The 21,517-nt window shown below is 37.3% G+C and overlaps 1 protein-coding gene across 2 annotated transcripts in view; it reads right to left on the reverse strand.

The window, feature by feature from the left end:
* Nucleotides 1-21,517, reverse strand: part of LOC101675778 (solute carrier family 5 member 4) — a 58,454-nt gene that overhangs the window by 22,448 nt on the left and 14,489 nt on the right. For both annotated transcript variants that reach the window (XM_004766355.2, XM_004766356.2), the window contains exon 7: nt 1,591-1,671. In XM_004766355.2, the coding sequence (XP_004766412.1) occupies nt 1,591-1,671 (81 nt within the window). The remainder of the gene's footprint in view (nt 1-1,590; nt 1,672-21,517) is intronic.

Raw genomic sequence — 21,517 nt, forward strand, 5'->3', positions numbered from 1 at the left:
TGTCATTAATTTACTTCTCCATTACTTATTTCGTTTAGCACCAAAGTGTTTGTATGTGCCAAGCATTGTGCTAGGATTATGTGCAAAATAAATGTGCAGGACAGGAATTCAATCCAATGGAGGATACAGAACTTACAAAGAAATTTTTCTGCTAAGGGGAATACGGTTTTTAACAGCAATAAAGGAATGATGCTAGGAGATGTGAACCTCCTCTCTTCTTACAAGGTTAGGAGAAGGTGACTCTAGAGGTACATCACCAAAACTAGACAAAAAGAAACACAAGTAAGAACAGCATAGAAATTTGCTAAATAGAAAGTTTGCAAGTAATTGGTTACTAGCAGTTGTCTCTAGAGCTGCTCTCAATAGAACTTTCTGCTATGATGGAACAGTTCTATATCTGTGCTGCCCATATGAAAACTACTAGCCATATATTGAGCACTTGAAATATGGCTAGGCAGGGGCACCTGGGTGGCTCAGTGGGTTAAAGCCTCTGCCTTCAGCTCAGGGCATGGTCTCAGGGTCCTGGGATTGAGCCCTGCATTGAGTTCTCTGCTCAGCAGGGAGCCTGTTTCCCCCTCTCTCTCTGCCTGCCTCTCTGCCTACTTGTGATCTCTCTCTCTCTGTCAAATAAATAAACGGAATAAAAAAAGAAATATGGCTAGGCAAATGAGAAAATGAATTTTAAATTTTGATTAATTTAAATTTAAATAGCCATATGTGACTAATGGTACCCATGTTGTGTCAAAATCACCAACTCTCTTTGCGGATTTGTTGACCTTACAGTTTTATCAGTTTTTGCTTCACATTATCTTCAAGCTCTGTAATTGGTACCTGCATATTTAGAATTGTATTTACTGTGGCTTGTGATTAGGTGCATGCATATTCAGAATTGTATTCAGTGCAGCTTGAGTGGTTGGATCATGGTGGCTGCAGGACAGGGGAGGAATGAAAAGACACTTATTTTCATCTTATATCCTTTTGATTTTGCACATGGATTTCCTGGGCAAAGGTAAACAGATACCATAATAAAAGAAAACAAAAATAGGCAAACTGTAAATTAAATTCATTAATAGTGCTTGCTGCATGACTTAAAAGAATGAACTGATACTAATTAAGTGAGAGTCATAAAGGAAAATCCAACCTCTGCTTGTATATTCCAGCAGGAGAGGGAGTAACATACTTTAACAATTTCCATGGCATCAGTCATAACGAAGTTAATAGTCAGTTATCATTATCTTAAACCATTCTTATTTTTAATCCTTCATTTTATGAAGGTTTTATGTAAATAGTTTCTGTGCCTTGAATTCAGTGCACCAATATTTTTGCAAAGAACCAACTCAGTGAAACTGATTTTGTTGATTCCAAACACAAACATATTAAGATTAAACCTGAGCAAGAATTTTTTTTAAAGAAAGGGAAGTTCTTCCCTCATGCTGAGACAGTATAGCAAGAAAGAAGTTAAGCAGATGTTTCAATGATATAAATTATATAAATGGTTAGAAAGTGTAACCATGTAGAGCAGGGAGGCAGCAGTAAAGAGCAGTCTCACCATTTCCAGCCCTAGGCACTGCACATACTGTCATTACTTACCATACCCCATGAGAATAAAAGAACCTATCAGCATGACGATGGTCTGGAGGGTGTCTGTGTAGATAACTGAGGCCAACCCCCCTGTGGAGAGAAAGAAAAGAACCAGGACATTTTATCTTTGTCCCCTCATCTCTTTGCCTTCACCTTTAGGTTCTCCTAAAACCAAACCCTAGAAACTCAGCAAAGAACATATGAAAAGCTCTTGGCTTGGCCACAAGCTTCTCTTGGTATCATTATCTTCTTAATTATGTGTTTCATTGACCCTCCTGTCTCCCTTGCCTGGCCTCAACTCAAATTTCTATGAACCATAGTGAAATTCCACACTCATGTGAGTTTCTCAATATTAAATAGTAGAAAAAGCAAAAGTTTATGATCATGAAAGTTTCCCTTAACAATCCTTTAATTCACTCCATGTAATACTCCATGCATACTGTTTCTCAAAAATTTGGGCACAGCCATTTTTACTCTAGTGTTGAAACACATCATTGATTCATAAGTTGAATGCCAGTTATATAGTCAGTCATTCACTTGTGTTTTGCTTCAGTGTTGTACAAACAACTTCTTTTTCAACTCTAGACTTGCTAGTCTCTCAGTGAACAAGCTATTTTCTTATGAGAGTGTCATTGGAAAACAAGACTGATTCTGTAAAGGAAAAGACTCAAGTCTTCATATTTTATTTATTTTTGAAACATAAACTAAATGTATGAAAATGGCTCTAGAGCTGTCTTGACTGTTCTAGCTGTTATTTTTCTCTATTTTTTCCAACTGAGCTGGTCTAGTTTCATTTTCATAAGTTAGTAAGGGTTGGACACTAGGGGAGTGGATGTGGTCCATGGGAGCCTGCTTGGACTGTTGTCAGATACTTTTTCTCTACAATACACTGCTCCAGTTCTCCTCTCCTGATTCTGCCATTCAGAACCCAGGCAACTTGCATTCATTTGCATCCTGCCTTGAATTTGCCAGTCTCATGTCTGAGCTGCTATTTCATTCTGACTTTGCATGTGTATGATATGATGGATTCCAAATGTCAGTCTGGGTACTGAACACATAGCTGAGCCAAATCACCATTTCTCCACTTCAACTACTACATGATTATCTTCAGTCAAGGTATTCACACCTAATACTAAAGATTTTTTTATTTTGGAAATGGAAATGTTCTGGATGTGCAGTCAAATTCTTCTTTCCTCAATTAATATAAAAACATTTTCATTCCAATATTAGTTAACATGCAGTATTATATTATTTTCAGTTGTACAATATATTGACTCCACAATTCCATACATTGCCCAGTGCTCATTAGAAAAAGTGCCTTAGGGGGCACCTGGGTGGCTCAGTGGGTTAAAGCCTCTGCCTTTGGCTTAGGTCATGATCCCAGGGTCTTGGGATTGAGGCCTGCATCGGGCTCTCTGCTCTGCGGAGAGCCTGCTTTCTCCTCTCTCTCTCTCTCTGCCTGCCTCTCTGCCTACTTGTGATCTCTGTCTGTCAAATAAATAAATAAAATCTTTAAAAAAAGTGTCTTAACTCCATCACATATTTCATCTATCCCCCAATCTACCTCCCTCTGGTAAACATCCGTTTTTTCTCTATAGTTAAGAGACTGTTTCTTTGTTTCTCTCTCTTTCTCTTTTCTTTTCCTTTGCTCTGTTTCATTTCTTAAATTCCACATGAATGAAATAATATGGTATTTGTCTTTCTCTAACTGACTTATTTTGCTTAGCTCCATTCATATATCTGCAAATGGCAAAATATCATTCTTTTTTATGGCTGAATAATATTCCATTATATGTATATATAATGGAAAGTTTATATATATATATATATATATGACATATGTATATATAGATATGTAGATATATAGATACATATCACATTTTCTTTATCCATTCATCTATTGATGGACACTTGGGCTACCTACAAAATTTGGCTATTGTAAATAAACCTGCTATAAACATAGAGGTTCATATATCCCTCTGAATCAGTGTTTTGCATTTTTTGGGTAAATACCTAGTAGTATGATTTCTAGATCATAAGGTAGTCCTAGTTTTAACTTTTTAAATGTTTTTTAAAGACATTTATAATTTTTAAAAATAAACATATAATGTATTATTAGCCTCAGGGATACAGGTCTGTGAATTGCCAGGTTTACACACCTCACAGCACTCACCATAGCACATACCCTCCCCAGTGTCCATAACCCCACCACCCTCTCCTCCCCATCACTTCCCCTGGCAACCCTCAGTTTTTATTTATTTATTTATTTGTGTGTGTGTGTGTGTGTGTGAGATTAGGAGTCACTTATGGTTTGTCTCCCTCCCAATCCAATCTTGTTTCATTTATTCTTTTCCTATCTCCCACAGCTCCGACATTGCATCTCCACTTCCTCATATCAGGGAGATCATATGATAATTGTCTTCTTCCGATTGACTTATTTTGCTAAGCATAATACCCCCTAGTTCCATCCATGTCATCACAAATGGCAAGACTTCATTTCTTTTGATGGCTGCACAGTATTCCATTGTATATATATACCACTTTTTCTTTATCCATAAATCTGTTGATGGACATCTAGGTTCTTTCCATAGTTTATCTATTGTGGACATTGCTGCTATAAACATTTGGGTGCATGTGCCCTGTCAGATCACTACATTTGGATCTTTAGGGTAAATACACAGCAGTGCAACTGCTGGGTCATAGAGTAGCTCTATCTTCAACTTCTTGAGGAATCTCCATGCTGTTTTCCAGAGTGGTTGCCCCAGCTTGCATTCCCACCAACAGTGTAGGAGGGTCCCCCTTTCTCTGCATCCTCACCAGCATCTGTCATTTCCTGACTTGTTAATTTGACTGGTGTGAGGTGGTATCTCATTGTGGTTTTGATTTGTGTTTCCCTGATGCCGAGTGATGTGGAGCCCTTTTTCATGTGTCTGTTTGCCATCTGGATGTCTTCTTTGCAGAAATGTCTGTTCATGTCCTCTGCCCATTTCTAGATTGGATTATTTGTTCCTTGGGTGTTAAGTTTGATAAGCTGTTTATAGATTTTGGATACTAACCCTGTATCTTATATGCCGTTTGCAAATATTTTCTCCCATTCTGTCAGTTGTCTTTTGGTTTTGTTAACTGTTTTCTTTGCTGTGCAAAAGCTTTTGACATTGATGAAGTCCCAATAGTTCATTTTTGCCCTTGTTTCCCTTGCCTTCGGCAATAATTCCTAGGAAGAAGTTGGTGTGTCTGAGGTTGAAGAGGTTGCTGCCTGATTCTCCTTAAAGATTTTGATGGATTCCTTTCTCACATTGAGGTCTTCATCCATTTTGAGTCTATTTTCATGTGGGGTGTAAGGAATTGGTCTAGTTTCATTTTTCTGCATGTGGCTATCCAATTTTCCCAACACCATTTGCTGAAGAGGCTGTCCTTTTTCCATTGGACATTCTTTCCTGCTTTGTTGAAGATTAGGTGATCACAGAGTTGAGGGTCTATTTCTGGGCTCTTTATTCTGTTCTGTTGATCTATGTGTCTGTTTTTGTGCCAGACCATACTGTCTTGATGATGACAGCTTTGTAATAGAGCTTGAAGTCCGGAATTGTGATGCCACCAACTTTGGCTTTCTTTTTCAACATTCCTCTGGCTATTCGAAGTCTTTTCTGGTTCCATACAAATTTTAGGACTATTTGTTCCATTTCTTTGAAAAAAGTGGATAGGATTTTGATAGGGATTGCATTAAACATGTAGATTACTTTAGGTAGCATAGACATTTTCACAATATTTGTTCTTCCAATCCAAAAGCATGGAACATTTTTCCATTTCTTTGTGTCTTCCTCAATTTCTTTCATGAGTACTTTATAGTTTTCTGAGTATAGATTCTTTGCCTCTTTGGTTAGGTTTATTCCTAGGTATGTTATGGTTTTGTGTGCAGTTGTAAATGGGATTGACTCCTTAATTTCGCTTTCTCCTGTCTTGTTGGTGTAAAGAAATGCAACTGATTTCTGTGCATTGATTTTATATCCTGACACTTTACTGAATTCCTGTACAGGTTCTAGCAGCTTTGGAGTGGAGTCTTTTGGGTTTTCCACATATAGTATCATATCATCTGCAAAGACTGATAGTTTGACTTCTCCTTTGCCAATTTAGATGCCCTTAATTTCCTTTTGTTGTCTGATTGCTGAGGCTAGGACTTCTAGTTCTATGTTGAATAGCAGTGGTGATAATGGACATCCCTCCCGTGTTCTTGACCTTAGCAGAAGACCTCTCAGTTTTTCTCCGTTTAGAATGGTATTTGTGGTAGGTTTTCATAGATGGCTTTGATGATATTCAGGTATGTTCCCTCTATCCCTACACTTTGAAGAGTTTTGATCAGGATGCTTGTCAAATGCATTTCCAAATGCTTTTTCAACATCTATTGAGAGTATCATATGGTTCTTGTTCTTTCTTTTATTAATGTATCAAGTTGATTGATTTGCAGATGTTGAACCAACCTTGCAGCCCTGGAATAAATCCCACTTGGTCGTGGTGAATAGTCCTTTTAATGTACTGTTGGATCCTATTGTCCACTATTTTGGTGAGAATTTTTACATCTGTGTTTATCAAGCATATTGGTCTGTAATTCTCTTTTTGAAGGGGTCTTTGCTGGCTCTGGGATCAAAGTAATGTTGGCCTCATAAAATGAGTTTGGAAGTTTTCCTTCCATTTCTATTTTTTGGAAGAGTTTCAGGAGAATAGGAATTAATTCTTCTTTAAATGTTTGGTAGTATTCCCCTGGGAAGATGTCTGGCCCTGGGGTCTTATTTTTGGGATGTTTTTGATGACTGCTTCAACCTCCTTACTGATTATGGGTCTGTTCAGGTTTTCTATTTCTTCCTGGTTCAGTTGTGGTAGTTGATTTGTCTCTAGGAATGCATCCATTTCTTCCAGATTGTCAAATTTGCTGGAATACAGTTGCTCATAATATGTTCTTATAATTGTTTATATTTCTTTGGTGTTGGTTGTGATCTCTCCTCTTTCATTCATGATTTTATTTATTTGGATCCTTTCTCTTTTCTTTTTGATAAGTCTGGCCATGGGCATATCAGTCATTAACTCTTTCAAATAACCAGCTCCTAGTTTCATTGATTTGTTCTATTGTTTTTTGGGTTTCTATTTCATTGATTTCAGCTACGATCTTTACTATTTCTCTTCTCCTGCTGGGTTTATGTTTTATTTGCTCTTCTTTCTCCAGCTCCTTTAGGCGTAGGGTTAGGTTGTGTATTTGAGACCCTTTTGGTTCTTGAGAAAGGCTTGTTTGTTTTCCTCTCAGGACTGCTTTTACTGTGTCCTACAATTTTTTTAAATTTTTAAATTTTTTTTTTATTTTTTATAAACACATAATATATTTTTATCCCCTGGGGTAGAGGTCTGTGAATCGCCAGGTTTACACACTTCACAGCACTCACCATAGCACATACCCTCTCCAATGTCCATAACCCCACCCCCATTCTCTCAACCTCCCTCCCCCCAGCAACCCTCAGTTTGTTTTGTGAGATTAAGAGTCACTTATGGTTTGTCTCCCTCCCAATCCCATCTTGTTTCATTTATTCTTCTCCTACCTGCTTAACCCCCATGTTGCATCTCCACTTCCTCATATCAGGGAGATCATATAATAGTTGTCTTTCTCCGCTTGACTTATTTTGCTAAGCATGATACCCTCTAGTTCCATCCACGTCGTCCCAAATGACAAGATTTCATTTCTTTTGATGGCTGCATAGTATTCCATTGTGTATATATTCCACATCTTCTTTATCCATTCATCTGTTGACATCTAGGTTCTTTCCATAGTTTGGCTATTGTAGACATTGCTGCTATAAACATTTGGGTGCACGTGCCCCTTCGGATCACTACGTTTGTATCTTTAGGGTAAATATCCAATAGCGCAGTTGCTGGGTCATAGGGTAGTTCTATTTTCAACATTTTGAGGAACCTCCATGCTGTTTTCCAGAGTGGTTGCACCAGCTTGCACTCCCACCAACAGGGTAGGAGAGTTCCCCTTTCTCCTCTACAGCATCTGTCATTTCCTGATTTGTTAATTTTTGACATTCTGACTGATGTGAGGTGATATCTCATTGTGGTTTTAGTTTGTATTTCCCTGATGCCGAGTGATATGGAGCACTTTTTCATGTGTCTGTTGGCCATCTGGATGTCTTCTTTGCAGAAATGTCTGTTCATGTCTTCTGCCCATTTCTTGATTCGATATTTGTTTTTTGGGTGTTGAGTTTGCTAAGTTCTTTATAGATTTTGGACACTAGCCCTTTATCTGAGATGTCATTTGCAAATATCTTCTCCCATTCTGTCAGTTATCTTTTGGTTTTGTTAACTGTTTCCTTTGCTGTGCAAAAGCTTTTGATCTTGATAAAATCCCAATAGTTCATTTTTACCCTTGCTTCCCTTGCCTTTGGTGATGTTCCTAGGAGGATGTTGCTGTGGCTGAGGTCGAAGAGGTTGCTGCCTGTGTTCTCCTTAAGGATTTTGATGGGTTCCTTTTTCACATTGAGGTCCTTCATCCATTTTGAGTCTATTTTCATGTGTGGTGTAAGGAAATGGTCCGATTTCATTTTTCTGCATGTGGCTGTCCAATTTCCCCAACACCATTTATTGAAGAAGCTTTCCTTTTTCCACTGGACATTCTTTCCTGCTTTGTTGAAGATTAGTTGACCATAGAGTTGAGGGTAAATTTCTGGGCTCTCTATTCTGTTCCATTGATCTATGTGTCTGTTTTTGTGCCAGTACCATGCTGTCTGGATGATGACAGCTTTGTAATAGAGCTTGATGTCTGGAATTGTGATGTCACCAACTTTGGCTTTCTTTTTCAATATTCCTTTGGCCATTCGAGGTCTTTTCTGGTTTTGTATAAATTTTAGGATTATTTGTTCCATTTCTTTGAAAAAGGTGGATGGTACTTTTATAGGGATTGAATTAAACATGTAGATTGCTTTAGGTAGCATAGACATTTTCACAATATTTGTTCTTCCTATCCAAAAGCATGAAACATTTTTTCCATTTCTTTGTGTTCCCTCAATTTCTTTCATGAGTACTGTATAGTTTTCTGAGTATAGATTCTTTGCCTCTTTGGTTAGGTTTATTCCTAGGTATGTTATGGTTTTGTGTGCAGTTGTAAATGGGATTGACTCCTTAATTTCGCTTTCTCCTGTCTTGTTGGTGTAAAGAAATGCAACTGATTTCTGTGCATTGATTTTATATCCTGACACTTTACTGAATTCCTGTATAAGTTCTAGCAGCTTTGGAGTGGAGTCTTTTGGGTTTTCCACATATAGTATCTTATCATCTGCAAAGACTGATAGTTTGACTTCTCCATTGCTGATTTGGATGCCTTTAATTTCTTTTTGTTGTCTGATTGCTGAGGCTAGGACTTCTAGGACTATGCTGAATAACAATGGTGATTATGGACATCCCTGCTGTGTTCCTTAGTCGAAAAGCTTTCAGTTTTCTCCATTGAGAATCATATTCACAGTGGGTTTTTCATAGATGGCTTTGATGATATTGAGGTATGTGCCCTCTATCCCTATACTTTGAAGAGTTTGGATCAGGAAGGGATGATGTACTTTTTCAAATGCTTTCTCAGCACCTATTGAGAGTCTCATGTGGTTCTTGTTCTTTCTTTTATAAGTGTGTTCTATCACATTGATTGACTTGTGGATGTTGAACCAACCTTGCAGCCCAGGAGTAAATCCCACTTGGTCTGGTGAACAATCCTTTTAATGTACTGTTGAATCCTATTGGCTGGTATGTGGTGAGAATTTTTCTGTGTTCATTAAGGATATAGGTCTGTAGTTCTCTCTTTTGATGGGGTCCTTGTCTGGTTTTGAGATCAAGGTGATGCTGGCCTCATAAAATTAGTTTGTAAGTTTTCCTTCCATTTCTATTTTTTGGAACAGTTTCAGGAGAATAGGAATTAGTTCTTCTTTAAATGATTGGTAGAATTCCTCCGGGAAGCTGTCTGGCCCTGGGCTTTTGTTTGTTTGGAGATTTTTGATGACTGTTTCAATCTCATTACTGGTTATGGTTCTGTTCAGGCTTTCTATTTCTTCCTGGTTCAGTTGTGGTAGTTTATATGTCTCTAGGAATGCATCCATTTCTTCCAGATTGTCAAATTTGTTGGCGTAGAGTTGCTCATCGTATGTTTTTATAATAGTTTGCATTTCTTTGGTGTAAGTTGTGATCTCTCCTCTTTCAATCATGATTTTATTTATTTGGGTCCTTTCTCTTTTCTTTTTGATAAGTCTGGCAAGGGTTTTATCAATCGTTAACTCTTTCAAAGAACCAGTTCCTAGTTTCATTGATTTGTTCTATTTTTTTTTTTTTTTTGGTTTCTATTTCATTGATTTCTGCTCTGATCTTTACTATTTATCTTCTCCTGCTGGGTTTAGGTTTTATTTGCTGTTCTTTCTCCAGCTCCCTTAGGTATAGGGTTAGGTTGTGTATTTGAAACCCTTTTGGTTCTTGAGAAAGGCTTGTTTGTTTTCCTCTCAGGACTGCCTTTTCTGTGTCCCACAATTTTTGACATGTGTTTTCATTATCATTTGTTTCTATGAGTTTTTTCTTCTTCTTAAATTCTTCTTTAATTTCCTGGTTGACCCATTCATTCTTTAGAAGGATGCTCCTTAGTCTCCATGTACTTGGGTTCTTTCCAAATTTCCTCTTGTGGTTGAGTTCTAGATTTAGAGCATTGTGGTCTAAAAATATGCAGGGAATGATTCCAGTCTTTTGATACTGGTGGAGACCTGATTTTTGCCTCAGGATGTGATCTATTCCAGAGAATGTTTCACGTGCAACAGAGAAGAATGTGTATTCTGTTGCTTTGGGATGGAATGTTCTGAATATATCTGTAATGTCCATCTGGTCCAGTGTGTCATTTAAAGCCTTTATTTCCTTGTTGATCTTTTGCTTGGATGATCTGTCCATTTCAGGGAGGGGAGTGTTAAACTCCTCTACTATTATTGTATTATTGTGGATGTGTTTCTTTGATTTTGTTATTAATTGGTTTATATAATTGGCTGCTCCCATGTTAGGGGCATAGATATTTACAATTGTTAGGTCTTCATGTTGGATAGACCCTTTGAGTATGATACAGTATCCCTTCTCATCTCTTATTATAGTTTTTGGCTTAAAATCTAATTTATATGATAGAAGGATTGCCACCCCAGCTTGCTTTTGATGGTCAGTGGCATGATAAGTTGTTTTCTACCCCCTCATTTTAAATCTGGAGGTGTCTTTGGGTCTAAAACAAGCTTCTTGAAGATAGCATATTGAGGAGTTTAGTATTTTTTTATCCATTCTGACATCCCTGTGTCTTTTGATTGGGACATTTAGCCCATGTACATTCAGGGTAACTGTTGAGAGATATGAATTTAGTGCCATCGTATTGCCTATAAGGTAACTGTTACTGTATATTGTCTCCGTTACTTCCTCATCTACTACTTCTAGGCTCTCTCTTTGCTTAGAGGACCCCTTTCAGTATTTCCTGTTGGGCTGGTTTGTTGTTTACAAGTTCTTTAATTTTTGTTTGTCTTGGAAGCTTTATATCTCTCCTTCTATTTTCAGTGATAGCCTAGCTGCATATAGTATTCTTGGCTGCATGTTTTTCTCATTTAGTGCTCTGAATATATCATTCCAGTTCTTTCTGACCTGCCAGGTCTCTGTGGATAAGCCTGCTGCCAATCTAATATTTTAACCATTGTATGTTACCGACTTCTTGTCCTGGACTGCTTTCAGTATTTTCTCTTTGTCGCTAAGACTCTACATTTTACCATTAGATTATAGGGTGTGGACCTATTCTTATTGATTTTGAGGTGGGTTCTCTGCACTTCCTAGAATTTGATGTTTGTTTCCTTTGCCATATTAGGGAAATTCTCTACAATAATTCTCTCCAATATGCCTTCTGCTCCCCTCTCTCATTCTTCTTCTTCTGGAATTCCAATTATTCTAATGTTGTTTCATTTTATGGTATCACTTATCTCTTGAATTATCCCCTCATGGTCCAGTAGTTGTTTGTCTCTCTTTTGCTTATCTTATTTATCCTCTGCCATTTGGTCTTCTATATATCTAATTCTCTCTTCTGCCTCATTTATCCTAGCAGGAAGAGTCTCCATTTTTAATTGTACCTCATTAATAGCTTTTTGGATTTCAACTTGGTTAGGTTTCAGTCCTTTTATTTCTCCAGAAAGGGCTTTTATTTCTCCAGACAGGGTTTCTCTAATATCTTCCATGCCTTTTTCAAGCCCAGCTATCACCTTGAGAATTGTTACTCTGAACTCTAGATCTGACATATTACCAATTTCCGTATTGATTAGTTCCCTAGGCTTCGGTACTGCCTCTTCTTTTTTTTTTTTTTTTTTTTTTTTTGTGGTGAGTTTTTCCAGCCTTGTCATTTTATCCAGATATGAATATATGAAAGAGTAAATAAAATACTAAAAGGGTGGCAAGGATCCCAGGAAAATGCTTTAACCAAATTGTGGGGGGAAGTTCAGGAGCACCTGGGTGGCTCAGTGGTTTAAAACCTCTGCCTTTGGCTCAGGTCATGATCCTGGGGTCCTGGGATCGAGACTCACATCAGGCTCCCTGCTCAGCAGGGATCCTTCTTCCTCCTCTCTCTCTCTGCCTGCCTCTCTGCCTACTTGTGATCTCTGTTTGTCAAATAAATAAATAAAATCTTTTTTTAAAAGTTCAGAAAAAATTTTAAAAAGAAAACAAATAAAGAAAAAATATAAAAAGAAAAAAATATATATTAGACTGGTGAATAGAATATGGTCACCCAATTAATTCTGGGAATATTTTGGTCTCTTAGAAGAAACAGCCTCCCAAAATTTTAAAGAATGGAAAACATATATAAGGGTAAACACAATGAAGGGATGGAATATGACTATAAAGATGAATAATCCTAACCAAAGAGGTAAAGGATCTATACTCGAGGAACTACAGAACAATCATGAAAGAAATTGAAGACACAAAAAGATGGAAGACCATTCCATGCTCTTGGATCGGAAGAATAAACATTGTTAAAATGTCTATACTGCCTAGAGCAATCTATACTTTTAATGCCATTCCGATCAAAATTCCACCGGTATTCTTCAAAGAGCTGGAGCAAATAATCCAAAAATTTGTATGGAATCAGAATAGATCCTGAATCGCTAAGGAAATGTTGAAAAACAAAAATAAAACTGGGGGCATCACGTTACCTGATTTCAAGCTTTACTACAAAGCTGTGATCACCAAGACAGCATGGTACTGGCATAAAAATAAAGATGAAAAATTTTTAAAAATTTCTAAAAAAGGAGTTGATAATATAAGATGGTTGGGAGCATTAAGAAAAAGAAAGTGGAGAGAATTTGCTCATGCTAAAGACTAGAACAAAGCCCTGTGTTAGATTTTAGGTATATTTTGATCTATTAGAAGAAGTTGTACCCCAAATTTTTTTAGAAGAAAAAACCCTATGTGTATACAAAATAAGTTAGATACAATGAAGGATAAAATATGCATATAATAAGAAGGTTTAAAAAATGATTTTAAATGAAAGGTATTGTTAAGATAAACTAGTTAAAAAACATTAAAAAGGAAAGGGTAAAAGTTAAATAAATCTTAGCTGAAGAAAAAAAAAATTAGTTAACTTGCAAGACTATAGAATCATGGGGAGAAAGCCATGAATTCCATGCTTTGTTTTCTCCTCCTCTGGATTCCGCTGTTCTCCTTGGTAAGTGAAGTTGGTCTTGGCTGGATTTCTTGCTGATCTTCTCGGGGAGAGGCCTGTTGTAGTGATTCTCAAGTGTCTTTGCCCGAGGCAGAATTGCACCACCCTTACCAGGGGCCAGACTAAGTAATCCACTCTCAGGGTTAGAGCTCTCTCAGTTCGCTTTCAGGAGCTTTTGTTCCCTGAACGCTTTCTGTAGAGCTCCAGAGGACGGGAATGAAAATGGCAGCCTCCCAATTTCCAGCCTGGAGGAGCTGAGAGCTTGGGGTCCCGCTCTTCAGTGCACCCTTAGAGAAAAGCACTCAATCACTCCTGTCTCTCTGGCCTCCAGCGATTCTCCAAGCTCACCCAGTCTGAGACCAAGCATCTCTGACTCTGGCACACAGCTCCACCTGGAGTCTCTGAACCCTGCAGATCCCTGAGCTCTTCCAGGGGGGTCTCCCCGGATCTTGTGGGGACCCTACTCACTGAGCAGTGACCTGTGCCATGGATTATGGTTCAAGGTAACCCTGAGTTGAGAACTCACTCCTTGGCTCTGTCTCTGTAGCTGGCTTCCCTGCTCTAATACCTGTGAGCTCTGCAACACTCAGCCCCAATCCTTCTGTGACCCCATGGGACCTGAGGCCATGCTGTCCCCACGTGGGCTTCACCCTGGCTTTGCCTCTGGAGCAATGTTCTTCAGTGGAGCAGACTTTCAAAAGTTCTGATTTTGTGTTCATTGCTGTGCCACTTGCCAGGAGCCAGCCTCTCCCTCCACAGTTTATCTTCCTGTCATTTTGGATTCACTTCTCTGCCAATCCTACCTTTCAGAAAGTGGTCGATTTTGTGTTTCTAGAATTGCTGCTCTTCTTCTCTTGGATATCTTGTTGGATTTGTAGGTGTTTGGAATGGTTTGATAAGCTATCTAGCTGATCACTTGCTACCTGATGTCATCTCAGTCTGCTACTTCTCTGCCATCTTGACTCATTCATCTAGTTTTAACTTTTTGAGGAAACTCCATACTGTTTCCTTTGCTGTGAAAAAGATTTTATCCTGATGAAGTCCCAATAGTTCCTTCGGCTTTTGTTTCCCTTTCCTTTGGAGATATGTCTAGTGTGAGGTTGTTGTTAGCTTAGGTCAAAGAGGTTGTTGCCTGTGTTCTCCTATAGGATTTTGATGGTTTCCTGTCTTACATTTAAGTCTTTCATCCATTTTGAATTTATTTTTGTGTGTGGTGTGAGAAAGTGATCCAGTTTCATTCTTCTGCATGTATCTTTTAGTTTTTCTGACACCACTGGTAGAAGATGCTGTCTTTTTCCCATTGGATATTCTTTCCTGCTTTGTCAAAGATTAGTTGACCATAGAATTGAGGGTCCATTTCTAGGTTCTCTATTCTGTTTCATTGATCTGTGTGTCTGTTTTTGTGCTAGTGTTATACTGTCTTGATAATTACAGCTTTGCAATATAGCTTGAAGTCCAGAATTGTGATGATTCCAGCTTTGCTTTTCTTTTTCAACATCACCTTGCCTATTGGGGGTCTTTTCTGGTTTCATACAAATTTTAGAAGTGTTTATGCCAGGTCTGTGAAAAATGCTGGTGGTATTTTGGTAGGGATTGCATTAAATGTGTGGATTTCTTTGGCTAGCATAGACATTTTAACAATGTTTTTTCTCCTAATCCATCAGCATGAAATACTTTTCCATTTTTTTGTATCTTCCTCAATTTCTTTCATAAGTATTCTATGTGTTCTTGTTAGTGTATAGAAATGCAACTTCTGTGTGTTGATTTTTATATCTTGAGACTTTGCTGAATTTCTGCATCAGTGCCAGCAATTTTTGGTGGAGTCATTGGGTTTTCTACATAGAGTATCATCTGCAAAGAGTGAAAGTTTGACTTCTTATTTGCCAATTTGGATGCCAATTGGATAACCGTCTGTAATTCTACTTTTAGTGGGGTCTATGTCTGGTTTTGGAATCAAGGTAACTTGTAGAATGAGTTTGGAACATTTCCTTCCACTTCCATATTGGAAATGGAAGGTATTGGGCCATATCGTTTTTTTTTGGAACAGTTTGGGAATATGTATTAACTCTAAATGTCTTGTAGAATTTCTCTGGGAAGCCATCTGGCCCTGGAATTTTTTTAAAATTTAATTTTATTTTTTCAGTATTCCAAGATTTGTTATTTATTCACCACACCCAGTGCTCCATGAAATACATGCCCTCCTTAATACCCACCATCAGGCTCACAGACACCCTCCACCCTCCTCCCCTTCAATACCCTCAGTTTGTTTCTGAGTCCACAGTCCATCATACTTCATCACCCCTGCCAATTTCCCCCAATTCACTTTTCCTTTCCTTCTCCTATTGTCTTTCATGTTATTTTTTATGCTCCACAGGTAAGTGAAGCCATATGACAATTGACTTTCTCTGCCTGACTTATTTCACTCAGCATAATCTCCTCCAGTCCCATCCATGTTGATATAAAAGTTGGGTATTCCTCCTTTCTGATGGATCATATCTTCTTTATCCATTGGTCTGTTGGAGGGCATCTCAGCTCTCTCCACAGTTTGACCAATTGTGGCCATTGCTGCTATGAACATTGGGGTACATATGGACCTTCTTTTCACTACATCTGTATCTTTGGGGTAAATACCCAATATTTCAATTACAAGATCATAGGGTAGGTCTATTTTTAATTTCTTAAGAAATTTGGACTTTTGTTTGTTGAGAGATTTTGATTACTGATTCAATCTCTTTACTGGTTATGGGTCTGTTCAAATTTTCTATTCCTTCCTGTTTCAGTTTAGTATTTTGTATGTTTCTAGGAATTTGTCCATTTCTTCCTGGTTGCCCAGTTTGTTGGCATATAATTTTTCATAGTATTCTCTTTGTTTGTATTTCTTTGGTGTTGGTTGTGAGCTCTCCTATTTCTTTTCATGATTTTATCTATTTGGGTCATTTCTCTTTTTGATAAGTATGGTTAGGGTTTTATCAATTCTATTAATTGTTTTTGAAGAACTGGCTCTTAGTTTCATTGATTTGTTCTATTGTTTTTTGTTTGCTTGTCTCTATGTCATTTATTTATCATCTAATCTTTACTATTTCTCTCCTTCTGCTGGCTTTAGGCTTTATTTGCTGTTCTTTTTGTAGCTCCTTTAGTTGTAAGGTTAGGTTGTGGATTTGAGACTTTTCTTGGCTTTTGAGGTAGGCCTCTATTATAATATGTTTCCCAGTTAGGATTGCCTTTTTGCCTTCCAAAGGTTTTGGACAGTCATATTTTTATTTTCATTTGCTTCCATGTATTTTTTAAATTTGTTCTTTAATTTCCTGGTTAATTCATTCATTCTTTAGTGATGCTCTTTAACCTCCATGTATTTGAGGTCTTTCCAAATTTTTCTTGTCATTACTTCAAGTTTCATAGCATCATGGTCTGAAAATATGTATGGTATGATCTCAATATTTTTGTATTTGTTGAGGGCTAATTTTGATCAGTATATAATTTATTCTGTGTGCACTCAGAATGAATGTGTATTCTGCTGCTTTAGAATGACATATTCTAAATATATCTGTTAAGTCCATCTGGCCCAGTGTATCATTAAAGTCATTATTTTCTTGTTGATTTTCCACTTAGATGATCTGTCCATTCTTGTCAGTGGGGTGTTAAAGCCTCCTCCTATTATTATATTTCTTTATTTTAATTTTTTATTTTTATTATTAATTGATTTATATACTTGTGTGCTCCAAAGTAGGCATAAATATTTACAATTGTTATATCTTCTTGATGGATAGACCCCTTAATTATGGTATAATGTCCTTCTTCACCTCTTGTTACAGTCTTTGATTTAAAATCTAGCTTGTCTGTGTAAGTATGGTTACTCCAGCTTCCTTTTGACATCCATTGGCATGATAAATGATTCTCCATCACCTCACTTCCCATCTGCAGGTGTCTTTAGGTCTAAATTCAGTGTCTTATAGGCAACATATAGATGGATCTTGTTTTTTTTTTAATCCATTGTGATACCCTAAGTCTTTTTATTGGAGCATTTAGGCCATTTATATTCAGAGTGATTACTGAAACATATGATTTTAGTGTCACTGTGTTAGCTGTAGAGTTGGTGTGTCTTTGTTGCTTTGGTCTTTTTTTAATCCACTCAAAGAGTCCCCTTAAAATTTCTTGCAGGGCCGATTTAGTTGTTATGAGCTCCTTTAGTTTTTGTTTATTTGGGAAACTCTTTATATCTCCTTCTACTCTGAATGACAGGGTTGCTGGATAAAGAATTACTGACTGTAATTTTTTCCCATTCAGCATGTTGAATATATCCTGCCACTTTCTTCTGACCTGCCAAGTGTCTGTGGACTGATATGCTGTGAACTGATCTGCTGTGAACCTGATTATCTTCACTTGTAGTGAAGACATTTAATCCATTTTTAGAGTATTTTTGTATATAGTGTGAGAAAGTGGTCCAGTCTCATTCTTTTGCATGTATCTGACAAGTTTTACCAACACCATTTGAAATGACTATCTTTTTCCCATTGGATATTCATTGCTGCTTTGGTAAACATTAATTGACCATAGAATTATGAGTTTATTTCAGGGTTTTCTATTCTGTTCTATTGATCTATGTGTCTTTTTTGTGCCAGTATCATACTGTTTTGAAAATACAGATTTGTAATATAAACTGAATCTGGGATTATGATGTAACCAGTTTTTCTTTTCTTTTTAAAAATTGCTTTAGCTGTTCAGGGTCTTTTTAGTTCCATATAAAATTTAGGATTGCTTGTTATAGTTCTGTGAAAAATGCTGTTGGTATTTTGATAGAGATTACATTAAATGTGTAGATTCCTGTGGGTAATATAGAAATTTTAATAATATTCATTCTTCCAGTCCATTACATTGCTTTCATCAATGTTTTATAGTTTTCTGAAAATAGATCTTTACCTCTTTGACTGGATTGATTCCTAGGTATCTTATTATTTTTTTGGTGCAATGTGAATGTGATTCATTCCATAATTTCTTTTTTTTATTATTTCTTTTTCTGCTGCTTCACTATTACTATATTGTAATTCAAGGGTCTATCCACAAAGAAGATCAAACAATTGAAAATATTTATGCTCCCAATATGGAAGCAGTCAACTACATAAACCAACTGTTAATCAAAATAGTCATATTGGTATGAATACATTAATTGTAGGGGATGTTAACATGCCACTCTCAGTAATAGATCATCCAAGCAGAAAATCAATAAAGAAACAAGAGCTTTGAATGACACATTGGACCAGATGGACCTCATAGATACATACAGAACATTCCATCCTAAAACAACAGAATACTCATTCTTCTTAAGCACTCATGGAACTTTCTGCGGAATAGACCACATACTGGGTCACAAATCAGGACTCAACTGATAACAAAAGATTGGGATTATTCTCTGCATATTCTCAGACCATAAAACTGGTACTCAATCACAAGAAAAAGGTTGGAAGGAATTCAAACACTTGGAAGCTAAAGACCAACCTGATCAAGAATGATTGGATCAGCCAGGAAGTGAAAGAAGAGCTTAAACTATTCATGGATACCAATGAGAATGAAGACACATCTGTCTAAAACCTATGGGATAAGGCAAAGGCAGACCTAAGGGGGAAATACAAGGCCATCCAAGCCTCCCTAAAAAAAAATTGAAAAATCCAAAACACACCAGTTCTCTTTGCACCTTAAAGAACTGGAAAATCAACAACAAATTAAGGCAACCCCACACACAAGAAGGGAAATAATCAAGATTAGAGGAGAGATCAATGAGTTAAAACAAGAGATACAGTAGAACACATCAACAAAACTAGAAGCTGATTCTTTGAAAGAATCAATTAGATCAATAAACCACTGGCCAAATTAATCCAAAAGACAAGAGAGAGGACCCAGATTAATAAAATTATGGATGAAAGGGGAGAGATCATGACTAACACCAAGATAATAGAAACAATCATCAGAAATTATTAGCAACAGCTATATACCAATAAGTTAAGCAACCTAGAAGAAATGGATGCATTCCTGGAAACCTAGAAACTTCCAAGATTGAAACAGGAAGAAAATGACAACCTGAATAGAGAAATATCTAGTAATGAGATTGGAGCAGTTACCAAAAACTTTTCAAAAAACAAGAGTCCAGGACATGACGGAATCCTAGGGGAATTCTACCAAACATTCAAAGAAGAAATAAGACATATTCTCCTGATGCTGTTTCAAAAAATAGAAACAGAGGGAAAACTCCCAGACTCTTTCAATGAAGCCAACATTACCCTGATCCCCAGACCAGACAAAGACCCCATCCAAAAGGAGAATTTCAGACCAATACCTCTGATGATTATGGATGCCAAGTTTCTCAATAAGATCCTAGCTAATAGGATCCAATGGTACATGAAAAAGATTATCCACCATGGCCAGGTGGGATTTGTACTTGGGATACAAGGACAGTTCAACATTCGCAAATCAATCAATGTGATAGAAAAAAATCAATAAGAGAAGACAGAAGAACCATATGGTTCTCTCAACTGATGCAGAAAAAGCATTTGATAAAATACAGCATCTGTTCCTGATTAAAACTCTTCAAAGTATAGGGATAGAGGGAACATTCCCCAACTTCATAAAATCTATCTATGAAAAACCCACAGTGAATATCATTCTCAATGGAGAAAAGCTGATAGCCTTCCCATTGAGACCAGGAACACGACAAGGATGCCCACTTTCACCACTCTTGTTCAACATAGTACTAGAAGTCCTAGCAAGGAAAATCAGAAAACAAAAAGAAATAAAAGGTATTCAAATTGGCAAAGAAGTCAAACTCTTTCTCTTCACAGATGACATGATACTTTATATGGAAAACCCAAAAGACTCCACCCCCAAATGACTAGAATTCAAACATCAATTCAGTACTCTGGCAGGATACAAAATCAAGGCACAGAAATCAGTTGCTTTCTTATTCACTAACAATGAAAATACAGAAAGGGAAATTAGAGAATCAATTCCATTTACTATAACACCAAGAACTATAAGATACCTTGGAATAAATCTAACCAAAGAGGTAAGGGATCTATACTCAAGGAGCTACAGAACACTCATGAAAGAAATGGAAGAAGACACAAAAAGATGGAAAAGCATTCCATGTTCATGGATCAGAAGAATAAATATTGTTAAAATGTCTATACTCCCCAGAGCAATCTATACTTTCAATGTCATCCTGATCAAAATTCCACTGTTGGGGCACCTGGGTGGCTCAGTGGGTTAAAGCCTCTGCCTTCAGCTCAGGTCATGATCTCATGGTCCTGAAATCAAGCCCCACATTGGACTCTTCGCTGGGCAGGGAACCCGCTTATCCCCTTCTCTCTCTCTGCCTGCCTCTCTGCCTACTTGTGATCTCTGTCAAATACATAAAAATCTTTTAAAAAATTAAAAAAAATTTCACTGGCATTTTTCAAAGTGCTGGAACAAACAATCCTAAAATTTGTATGGAACTGGAAAAGACCCTGAATTGCTAAGGAAACATTGAAAAAGGAAAACAAAGCTGGGGCATCACGTTGCCTGATTTCAAGCTTTACTTCAAAGCTGTGATCACCAAGACAGGATGGTACTGACACAAAAATAAACACATAGACCAGTGGAACAGGGTAGAGAGCCCAGATATGGACCTGCAACTCTATGGTCAAATAATCTTTGATAAAGCAGGAAAAAATAGTGGAAAAAAGACTGTCTCTTCAATAAATGGTGCTGGGAAAACTAAGAATGAAACTCGACCTTCTCTTATACCATACACAAAGATAAACTCGAAATGGATAAAAGACCTCAATGTGAGGCAGGAATCTATCAAAATCCTAGAGGAGAACATAGGCAGTAACCTCTTTGAAACTGGCCACAGCAACTTCTTTCAAGACATGTCTCCAAAGGCAAAGGAAACAAAAGCAATAATAAACTTTTGGGACTTCATCAAGATTAAAAGCTCTGCACAGCAAAGGAAACAGTCAACAAAACAAAGAGGCAACCCACGGAATGGGAGAAGATATTCGCAAATGACACTACAGACAAAGGGCTGATATCCAAGATCTATAAAGAACTTCTCAAACTCAATACTCAAAAAACAGATAACCACATCAAAAAATGGGCAGAAGGTATGAAGAGACACATCCTCAAAGACAGACAGACAAATGGCTAACAGACACATGAAAACATGCTCAT

Source organism: Mustela putorius, unplaced genomic scaffold (genome assembly GCF_011764305.1).
Source record: "Mustela putorius furo isolate JIRA1106 unplaced genomic scaffold, ASM1176430v1.1 tig00000081_pilon_pilon_pilon, whole genome shotgun sequence".
Classification (NCBI taxonomy): domain Eukaryota; kingdom Metazoa; phylum Chordata; class Mammalia; order Carnivora; family Mustelidae; genus Mustela; species Mustela putorius.